We start from the raw sequence: 11,243 nt of genomic DNA on the forward strand, positions 1-11,243 counted from the left end.
TAATAAAGTCATACCATCATTAATGTGCACTTTGACCTCAAAACCGCCCAGCGCCGCTTTACAAATGAATGAAATCTGATGAGGCGATCGAGCTGCAAAGCATTTTACAGCATTTAAGATGTTTAAAGTAAGTAGATGCTGGGATATTTAAGAAGTGAAGTCCTTTAGCATATTGACAGACGTTGTCAATAGCATTTATAGGCTCATTAATGTTGAAAATAAGCGATTTATTTCAACATAACACATTCTGCCCCATAGAGTTACAGACTTTTGCCCCCGATACATCAAACATGGCGCCCATGATTTAAATTTGCCAGACTCTCTGTAATATACGGCTCTGGTAGATGCTACTAGCTAGCGCCCTCTGGCTGTGAGTCTGCTTAGTCCTGTTGCTGTGTGTGTAAAGCTTTGATGCGGTGCGGAGGTAACGGGAGATGTGGTCCTTTTTCGCCAGGGATCCTGTCAAAGACTTCGCCTATGAAATCCTCCCAGACAGCCAAGAGAAGTCTGGGATATGGAGCCTCCATCGGGGGAAGCGGAAGGTAAAAGAGCGCTATTGATCGAGCTAATGGTTAGCGTTAGCTCACCTACCCATGGAGGCCTGCCACTTAGCCGAATAGCTAACCTCGGAGTTTGTTCGCTAATTCAGCCTTTATGATACGCGTCTTGTCTATCAACGACTTTTCTAATCATTTCCCCCAATTTATTGTCGCTGCTAACACATATTGTCCGGCTTGTCAGTGCGTCGTTGAGTTTCTACCCGGTGAATGAGCTCAGGGTTTTTGTTTACTCCCAGGGACAGACACGTATTTCTCGCCACGTCACCCCGTTTTAGCCGAGATATCGGCTCTTATCTGAATAGTGTTAAACCAACTCTCACACGAATAAAGGGGTCGTTCCCCATTGCTGACAGCACCAACGTACTGTCTTAAATATTGTCACCGATAAGCTGAAGCTATAAGCTCCGAGTCAGATGACCAACTTCCTACTGCCATCAACCCTCCACCACCATCATCATCATCATCATCACCATTTCAATAGATGAGGTGAAATCTGACAGTCTGGTTGATTTTTCCAGATATGTTTTCAATTAGCATGATGCGAATTTCACATGTGGGTTGTATAAGTGTTGAAAGTGCCAAAAACTGTGTCCACAGACCAATGGAGAGCCGGTGTCTGTGTTTGTGTACGAGATGGCTCAGGGGACAGAGCTGCAGACCCAGCTAGCCAAGGCTGCCTTCAAGCGCATGAAGACCCTGCGGCACCCGAACATCCTGGCCTACGTCGACGGGCTGGAGGTACGTGTTCCGTCTTGACACAAGCTCCAAAAAAAAAAAAAAAAGTCTCAGAGGTCCGTCTTTGAACTGTCTCGGTGAATTGTTGCAAACATAGTGAGTGGCCGTGTTTTTGTCATGTGTCTTATCTCCATCATCTGTTTTTCTCTGCATGGTCGTGTTCAGACAGAGGTGAGTGTCAAAAGGGTTGTTTTAGGTTTTTATGTTGAAGTGCAGTAGTCGTAGTCGATGTTGTAGCGATAGAAGGTTCTTGCCCACTTTGCTCCCTTGTCAACATAAAGTGTGTGTTAAATGACAATGCTAGAAATATTAATATTATGTTGTTGTAATTGGGAGTCTACACAGAATGGCGTGGCATGGCAAGGTGGCTCATTTCAAGTGAAATCTGTGAAGGGAACGTTGACCTGCATCAAGCGTCTTCCACCTTGTGTTGCATGTTCACGATGATCTGATCAGGCCGAACACCGATCAAACTACCTGAAAACAGACTTTAAAAGTTACTCTAGTTTCAGGATGTGTTTTCTTTTACTTGCTGTAGTACAGTTTGCCAGGATAATACTTCGGCATGAGTTTAACTGGCTTTTACCAGAAAGTGATGAAACATATCGTTATGATGCCTAAAGGCTTTGTGTGTTAGCAAAAAATGAATTCCCAAAATATAACATCTTGCTGTGCTTGCTAACTTTATAGCACGATGCCATGCAGCATAAAGGAGAACGCGCTTCGATTTGAATGGCTGACCGTGTTTGTGGTCGTTACAGACAGACAAGAGCTTGTACCTGGTCACTGAGCAGGTGACGCCTCTGGCAGTCCACCTGAAGGCCCAGGCAGAGAAAGGCGGTGCTGGGGAACTGGAGGTGTCCTGGGGTCTGCACCAGATAGTGGTAAGGACATGATAGTGTACAGTCTGTAGCTCCAGGAGCGCTGTAGTTCAGGCATTTTCATAATTTTCCCCTGCTGACGTCTCTTCTCCGGTTAACCTCCCTCCCACAGAAAGCTCTGAGTTTTCTGGTCAACGACTGCCACCTGCTTCACAACAACTTGGGCGTGTGGGCCGTTTTCGTGGACCGAGCTGGAGAGTGGAAGCTCGGTGCTCTAGACCATGTGGCCCCTCAGCAGGGTGACCCAACCGGGGTCCCGCTCCCCACCCCGAAGTCTGTCAACCCAGATATGGAGAAGTACGACCCACCAGAGATGCCCAATAGCAGCGGAGACACATGGTGAGCGACGGCCGTTTTAACAAACTGCTTAGTTTTCTGCGGAGGCTTTTGCGTTGAACTGTGCGTACCTGTGTTGCAGGGCAGGGGAGGTGTGGCGACTTGGCTGCTTGATTTGGGAGGTGTTCAACGGGCCGCTTCCTCGCACATCATCCCTCCGCTCGCTGGGAAAGGTATGCCCCGTCTGTAGAAGTATCAGAAATACCTAGACTACTTTATTAATCTTGTTGTTATGAAACTTGAGGTGAGTTCATAAACCCGCTGTTTGCAAACTCGGCACAGTTTCTTGTAGGGATGTCCTGATCCGATCACGTGATTGGAAATCTGGGCCGATCAGGTGAATTTCAAATGATCGGAATCGGGTGGAAATTATCGGATTTAAGCTTACAAAACAACAGGCATGGCAATGTTCACGTTTTAAATTCATCCTGATGTACAAAGAGACTGTCAAACGTAATGACAATGGCTTAGTTTTAATTTTAATAAGTTTCAAGACATCAATAGAGGCTACGCATTGACGTCCATTGAGTGACAAAAACACGGAAACACAAAAACACTTAAGGAGAATTAGACTCAACAATGATCCATACGAACCAAATAACTAATGGTCCCCTAACATTGACATGTGGCCAGAAATCAATTATCCTGATATTTATATGGACCCGATTGCAGCACCAGGAAATACTGTACTTATACTAAAGTTTGACCTTTTAATACTTTATACTCAACTCCAACAGCTTTGTACAAGTGTACGCGGACGTTAAAAGGATGACGAGGAGTGATCACAAATATTCTGTTTAATGTTTTTTTATCATTTATTGTTGGAACTGAAATAGTTACTGTCGGCTGTAGCTACGCCAAAACAACAACATGGACAAACTTATCTGACAGCCCTTCAGGACGTAACTTAAGGTGTGACTTAAAAAAAACAAAACAGCATAAATTAATATTACCTGACACTAAATGTGAACCACGACACCAGGTTTCTGTGCCTGGATTCCGGTTGTTTCTTAGTAATTCAGCGATCTGTTTACTTCTCTGTTCATTGTCGGAGATATCTTTTCACCGATATCTAAAAGCCTGTGATTTAAACTGATGCTGCTAATCTCCGTGCTCAGCTGTCACTTCTTTTGCCACTCAGTGGCCGTAACCACGGCGACTTCCGCTGGCTGTGGCGTCACGTGCACAACCTCAATATTCATAGTTGCACAGCTGGTCAGCTGGTCGTCATTAGGTTAACGCAGGGTAAGCATGTCACCTCAGGACAGCGGTGATGTCTGCAGTTAGGAGGTATTTTTAAACTGGACAGCGAAGGCTGCGCAACAGCCAAACCGGGCATTTCACGTGGTGGAAAGAACAGAGCTGCGTTCAACGCCACGAATATGACACGCCACCTGAAAAACAAACACCCTGCCCAGTACTCTGAGTTCACTCAGACAAAGACGCTGATCCAGAACAAGACACTGACAAATAAAGAGGAATTGCCTCAGGACAGAGAAAAGGCCAAAAAGATCAGCCTCTGTCTGTGAGTTGCCTTTTCGTCACCACTTTACCAGCACAGCTGTTTCACAACAAGCTACGTTGAGCTCAATACAGAGCACATTTAAGAGGTGATAACAAACCAGTGCTTTGCAGTTTTATATCCATGTTGGTGTTTTATACTTCAGTGGTGTTATTCCAATAAGCTGGAAACCTTTTATTTCATGTTGAGGTTAAGCTGCTTAGCACCGCTCTGAATGGACATTCCTGATGTTCATTTTAATACTAGACTAGTTAGTGTAATTCTGCACACAGCCTAGATGGGATTTTACTTTCTGACTTGTGACTGAATGTGAAGCTTCCTCTTAAAAGTGGAGTTAAGTGCTTTACTTTTACTTCTGCAATGCTGCACCATGTGGAATTGTTGAGATTTTGTTTTACATACATCTTCTAGTTTGTTTATCGAAAAAAGATATTTATTTAAATTGCACCACTGATAAGCTACAAAGAGATTTTATGTTGTTTACTTGGTGTGAACCAATGCTGCGCCGACAAACGTTCTCATAAAAGAGCCAGGTAAAAAATGATCATGTGAGAATGTGATCAGGACATCCCTAGTTTCCTAAAAACGAGGAATAGAATGAGTTGTTTCTTTTGCGGGCCACTGGTTGTTGTTACGACTTGTTTCCTCCATCTTTCTTGTCCTTCCTGTGTGTCCACAGATCCCCAAGACCCTGGTCCCCCATTACTGTGAGCTGGTGGGGGCCAACCCTCGGGCTCGGCCAAACCCGGCCCGCTTTCTGCAGAACTGCAGAACCCCGGGGGGGTTCCTCAGCAACAGCTTTGTGGAGAGCAACCTTTTCCTGGAAGAGATCCAGGTTTGTCGACTGGCATTAAGAGTGTGTGTTTGTATTAGACCTACAGTGAGTCTCTACCAATAAAGCCAAGCCTAGTCCTCTTGGAGCTATCCTTGGGTATACATGGTTTAATCCGGATAGGCAAGGGAAGCCTTCTGTTGCCTCACAGCTGCACTATACCTCAGTTTATGCATTTATTTGAGTAGTGTTTCTGAAACTGGAGTGTCAGTGTTCCAGCAGAGTAAATGATCCACGTCTCGATAGTGGTAGTAAATGCACCCTCCTCATGTGGACCTCTCCAGATTAAAGAACCTGCAGAGAAGCAGCAGTTCTTCCAGGATCTGAGTGAAAACCTGGACTCGTTCCCCGAAGACTTCTGTAAACACAAGGTCCTTCCTCAGCTGCTCACCGCCTTCGAGTTCGGCAATGCAGGAGCCGTCGTCCTCACCCCGCTCTTCAAGGTAAATCTGCTCTGCCCTGGACGACTCTCGCACCTCATTAAATATCAGAGCAGCGCGCCAGAGACCAGACCAGATCGCTTTTATCACACTAAATCACATTACACGCCATTAGAAGTCGTGCTCTAATCTGTTTTTACTTCATCTGCCAGGTGGGGAAGTTCCTGTCAGCGGAAGAATACCAACAAAAGATCATTCCCGTCATTGTGAAGATGTTTTCGTCCACGGATCGAGCTATGAGGATACGACTTCTGCAGCAGGTGTGTGTTATTTCTGTACAATGCTGGCTTTGAACTTTAAAAAAACGCACAAAAATCAATGTTTCCAATCCTTATCATACGTTCTGGTGAATGGTGAAAGTTATGATATTATTGGAACTATTGTCTAAGTTTGACATCATCTATTTTATAGACATGAAAGAGAAAAGCCTCTCAGAGGTATAGTCTCTGTATTGAGTGATATTCCTATCTTGTCTTTGTTGACGTCGTTCCCCCCGTCTTTCTCAGATGGAGCAGTTCATTCAGTATCTGAACGAGGCAGCTGTCAATTCCCAGATCTTTCCTCACGTCGTCCACGGCTTCACAGACACCAACCCGGCCATCAGAGAACAGACCGTTAAGGTAGCCTGCTTTTCACGAGCCGCAAGCTGATGAGACGTTTTACGCGTCCACCGGCTGCTGTCAGCTTTTCGTAGATGTGCCTCTTCATCGGTTTTCCCCTCGCTCCTCCAGTCTATGCTGCTGCTGGCTCCCAAGCTGAATGAGACCAACCTGAACCAGGAGCTGATGCGTCACTTTGCGCGGCTGCAGGCCAGAGATGAACAAGGCCCAATCCGCTGCAACACCACTGTGTGCTTGGGAAAGATCGCCTCCTACCTCAACGCTGGGGTAAAGCACACCAGCGTCACTGTGTAGAATTTACAGTCTTAATGTAAAAAAAACAAAAAAACACACACACAGAGACAAATGTAAATAAAGATTAATTGTCCCTGTGGTCACAGACTCGACAGCGGGTTCTGATTTCTGCCTTCTCGCGAGCTACGAAGGACCCCTTCCCCGCTTCACGCTCGGCCGGTGTCCTGGGCTTCGCAGCTACGCACAACTTCTACAGCGTAACGGAGATCGCTGGCCGAATCCTGCCCACACTCTGTGCCATTACTGTTGACCCCGACAAGAGTGTCAGGGACCAGGTAGGAGGCTGCTGGAGATTTATGACTACATGGTGTTTTTACGCCTTTTAATCTTAACTATTGAACCAATGGCTCAGAGATAAGAGAACGGTTTGCGTATGTCACTACAGAAAGTAAATTTATCACATATATATATGTTGTTATTCAACAGCAGCAAGACTTCTTCAATCTTCGGGGAATACATTTTAAAAAAAAAAAGACCTTAGCTAAGTTGGCTCAGCAAAGTTTTAAGATGTTTGGGGGAAGCTGCTGCTCGGTCTCTTATCAAGACGTGCTCTCTTATATATTTTTCTCTTTTTTTTTTAAGGCATTCAAAGCGATCAAGAGTTTCCTTTCCAAGCTGGAGACTGTGTCAGAAGACCCAACCAAGCTAGCTGAGATAGGTACGCAACAAACTGCACTGAGCTCCGTTCACGTTTCACGTATTTGTTTCCATATTGCGCTTAGCGTCCGAAGGAAAATAATAGTTTCTCAAGTTCATAATTCATAAATCCTAAAACTAAAAACCCATCCTGCAGAAAAGGACGTGGCGTCGTGCGCTCAGCCCGCAGGAGCCTCTTCCAGCTGGGCCGGCTGGGCCGTCACCGGCATGTCCTCGCTAACGTCCAAGCTGATCCGCAACGCTCCTGGAACAGAAGGCGGTGCAGCCGAGGGCGGCGGCTCTACCGACACCACCAGCCCCACCAGTGCTGCCGATGAAGCAGCCCCTCCTGGTAGGGTTCTCGCATTTCAGTCCGTAGAACGGACGCTAGTAATGAGACCTGCTTTTGGGACCTATTTAAATCCTGGGAAGGTTCCAGACGCGCTAAATGAAACCTGACCTGATTTCTTTTAACACATATCAGGTTCTGAAGATAAAACCCCACAAGCCTCTCTGCCTCAGCGCCCCGCCTCTAGTCGTGCCAAGCAATCGCTGACTCTCGAAGCAACAGACAATGATGATGAGCCGATAGGAGACCGCTGGGATGACGAGGAGGACTGGGGGAGCTTGGAGGTACAAAAAAAAAAAAAAAAAAATATTGGTATATAAATTATATGAGAATAAGTTTCGTCATCTCAGATTTCATGAATAAATGTTTTCAATTGTTCACACGTTCCCTCAAAGGAGCCGGAGAAAGCTCACACTGAGACCGACGACTGGAACACGGACTGGTCAGGAATGTCATCATCCAAAAAGAAGGCCAGCGACAAAGGAGTAGGAACCATTTATTTTATCCTATATACAATAAAGACTTCTGTGCTAATGCTGCTACTAGTAAAGTAATAAAGCTAATCTTTAATTAAAGCTGGTGTCGAACTTAAACTTTCTTCGCTCTCAGTTCAGGCCGACGCTCATTTAATTCTCGATACGCAGGTGGGTCGCTCTTCCGCCTCCGCGGCAGTGAAGAAGCAGAGCTCAGACTGGAGCAGCTCTGGCTGGGACGCCGATGACAGCTGGTCCAACGAGAAGGAAGGCCAGGGTCAGAGCTCCGCCGGCGAGGAAGGCTGGGGCAACGACTGGGGGGAGGAGGACACGGACACGACGTTGACCAACAAGACGCTCCCCCTGCCCGAGGGCGTGCGGTTAGCCAGCGAGTACAACTGGGACAGCAGCACGGCGAAGGGCGCCGGCCAGAACGACCTGTTCGCCAGCGTGTCGCAGAGAAGCACGGCGGCCACTGGTGCTACCACGGTGAGAACAGGAGGAGGCCAAAAAAAAAAAAAAACGTATTTGGATATATTCACTTAGAGCTGATTACATTACAATGAACAGAAGGTCGGGGATTAAAACGATGCCACAGACAGAACACAACAAAAACCCACTAATAGGGGGGAAACTTTTACGTTGGTGCCTTAAAAGGAGAAGATTTTAAGATCTAAATTTTGTGATGGTCAAATATTAATCTCTTGTTTAGCTGGTTTAAAAAACAGAAAAAACAAATACAGTGTCCTCTTGTTGAGAAGTTGATCTGTGGTTCACATAAATGGGAAGATAAGTTTAGAAAGAACCCAGTACCAACGGCTCAGTGTCCTGCCTTCAGTATCTGGATAACTCCGTTAATATGAAGCTGCTTTAAAGTTTGTCAGAGACCAACACGTCCCTGGTCACAAACCTGGAAATGGAAATAAATCTAATCCATAAATTCAAACACAAATGATTCTCTCTTAAATTTTGATGACGACATGAAGTGGATTTGTTACCAACAGTTGATAAACCTTACGATTAAACCATTAATAAAAGACAAAGTCTGTACAAGTGGCATTTAATTTGATATAAAATGTATCTTTTGCTGGTTTCCTGCTAATTACTACTTTCTAAAAGTGGAATCAGAATAAACAGGATTGTTTAAGCGTAATAGCAACATGTTAGTCAGGTTTATCTGAGCCACATTTGAAGAAGCGGACTCCGTTTAGTGATGGTTGCGTTGTATTTTCTGTGCGACAGCCTGGAGAAGGCTGGAGTGCAGAGCCCACGGGAGACTGGGGAGCTGAGGAGAGCTGGGAGTCAGTAGACGGAAGTCAGGGTAAGTCTCTCAGCTGAGTTACTGCTTTATTTATTCAACCTGTCGTCCAAACAAAAACCAAAAAAAGTGTTTTTGATGTTATGTCAGAACATTTATGCTTCTTCATCTCTGGATTGTTTCATATCTACAGTAATCTATTGTTAAACGGACAAAGATAAAATGATCTCCTCCTCAGTTCAATCTCCCTGACATAAGTAATGAATTTCCATGTCTGTGGTCACTCAGGTCTCAGCAAGGCGGAGCTGTCCAAAAAGAAACGAGAGGAGCGGAGGAAAGAGCTGGAGGCCAAGCGAGCGGAGCGTAAAGCTGCTAAAGGACCTCTCAAACTGGGCGCGCGCAAGCTGGACTGATGAGGGTGGAGCTGGCGAGCGAACGAGGAGCGTGACCCACAGTGACTGGACCAGAGCCGCGGATGTAGGTCCGTCATTCCGCAAGTAAAGGACCAGGGAGGAGTGATGAAGAAAACTGTGAACAGTCGCTGTAATGGAGGAGGCCTGGTGGCTGATGGGTGTCGACGTATATGACTCTTAGGTTTGGGGTTTTCTGGGTTTCTTCACTAAAGACCTGACGGACGGGAGATGAAGAAAGACACGTGAAGTATCAGAGCTGCACTCCTCGCAGCAAGCAGGCCTGAGTTCATTTGACAAAATGTCCCCCACTGTTTTTTTTTTTAACTCATAAAGTTGTCGTTGTAAAGTAAATGTATATAACTGGTGCATCTTGTCTTAAAAGAAATTACACTCTTTCTTTTTATTTTATTTTTTTTTTAAAAAGAGAAGTATATACAGAGTAGAACTTCAAACGGTGTATTACTATACTGAATGTCTCTCAGTGGGTATGCACACAGACACAGTGGATACATTTGTTTTAGCTCACCTGTCAGTTACAGATCTAAGACTGGACATCAGTCCATGCATGCACTTGTGTATTTGTGGCTTAACAAAAGGTAAGAAATTACAAATGTTTTGACTTTACTTTGCACATAGGGCACTGTATTTTACTGAACCGGCCTGAAAGCTCAAACATGGGGCTGGTTCCAGATCTGTAAATGAGAAACTCTTCAGTGGAGCAGCTGGAAATATACTAAAACGAAGGTGGGAAGCTGGTCTCAAGGAAATATCTGTTTGTATGACCTGTTCTGCCTCCTGTGAGGTGCAGTACTGTGGTGGAGGGTGTATGAAATCAAAGGAGTTCTAAAAAGGTCCACCAGAGGTCACTAAAACCCCATGAATCATGTGAGGAAGTTGAGAAATACTGATAATTAAATTTAGTCGGGTGTTGTTTGGGTTGTCATATTCATTTATTTGTGCCTTTATTTAATTGAAGACCAGCTCTGGGTGTTAAACCACAGCAGCTCCAAATTTTGAGAGTGGACCTTGACTATATCAAATCATCAGACTGTGTTTTGATCAGAACTGTCTGTTGAACACTGCGTCGATCTGTTTGGTTGTGCTCGCTGTACAAAATGCTTCATAGATGAGTCAGCTGACACAATCAACAGCCATCACCACTGGAGCTGGTGTCCTTGACAGAGGTGGACACGTCACCAACTATGCTGTGTGCACCGAGGAAGACTGGATGCAATATTTTTACAGAGAATCCAAATCATGTAGCATGTAAGCAAATATTCAAATAAACCTCTGTTGCTTCTAATTTGAAAGGCTGCATTTCTTTTCATGTTCATGACTGAAGTGCAGAAGTTTTTTGAAAGTTATTTCTATTTATTACATTTTCTATTTATTATACTTATTCTATTTGTACATCCCGCTGAATCTGCTTAAATCTGATTACTACACAGAACAGCTATGTTCACTGTACAGAGCTAGAAGCATTAAGTTCTGACTAACTCTTGTGGCGACCCCTCCTGTTGAGGCAGCGGCCTTCCGATAGGATTTTGGTTTGTGGGCTGGGTTTAGTGATTGGGCCTCCTGAGACTACAAAGGCCCACATTGATTCATTCTGTCCCTCTCTCTCCCCAGTAGACGTCCGTGGAGTGGTGTGGCAGCCACAGGGTTAACCATCCCTTTCCTTTTTAGTTGAATGCACTCGTCAACACGCATTCATTACATTTTACACACATGCACATCCTATACCGCTGATAATACTGACGTCCACATCCTATTTGTTACATTTGTTCTATTTTTCGTTGCTTCGTCATTTTGAATAAAGAGTTATGTTAACCTCTTTAAAACGGTGCCACTCCGGTTTTGTCATGGCCCAAAGAGCCAGGTTGTGACACTCTGT

The 11,243-nt window shown here is 45.0% G+C and overlaps 1 protein-coding gene across 2 annotated transcripts; it reads left to right on the forward strand.

The window, feature by feature from the left end:
- The first annotated feature begins 363 nt into the window (after positions 1-363).
- scyl1 (SCY1-like, kinase-like 1) lies at positions 364-10,652 on the forward strand. Of its 2 annotated transcripts, XM_047585445.1 has the most exons (19): positions 364-542; positions 1,158-1,298; positions 1,461-1,466; positions 2,057-2,179; positions 2,289-2,515; positions 2,595-2,685; positions 4,714-4,869; positions 5,151-5,309; positions 5,459-5,566; positions 5,813-5,926; positions 6,038-6,193; positions 6,307-6,495; positions 6,803-6,878; positions 7,014-7,208; positions 7,341-7,489; positions 7,601-7,690; positions 7,850-8,167; positions 8,921-8,999; positions 9,225-10,652. In XM_047585445.1, exons 1-19 carry the CDS (start codon positions 435-437, stop codon positions 9,347-9,349), a joined length of 2,610 nt encoding a protein of 869 aa, XP_047441401.1. In that variant the 5' UTR covers positions 364-434; the 3' UTR covers positions 9,350-10,652. The 2 variants fall into 2 exon arrangements, with proteins under 2 accessions (XP_047441401.1, XP_047441402.1); XM_047585446.1 differs by lacking the exon at positions 1,461-1,466.
- Positions 10,653-11,243: the final 591 nt, after the last annotated feature.

This window comes from Mugil cephalus, chromosome 5, assembly GCF_022458985.1.
Source record: "Mugil cephalus isolate CIBA_MC_2020 chromosome 5, CIBA_Mcephalus_1.1, whole genome shotgun sequence".
Lineage (NCBI taxonomy): Eukaryota > Metazoa > Chordata > Actinopteri > Mugiliformes > Mugilidae > Mugil > Mugil cephalus.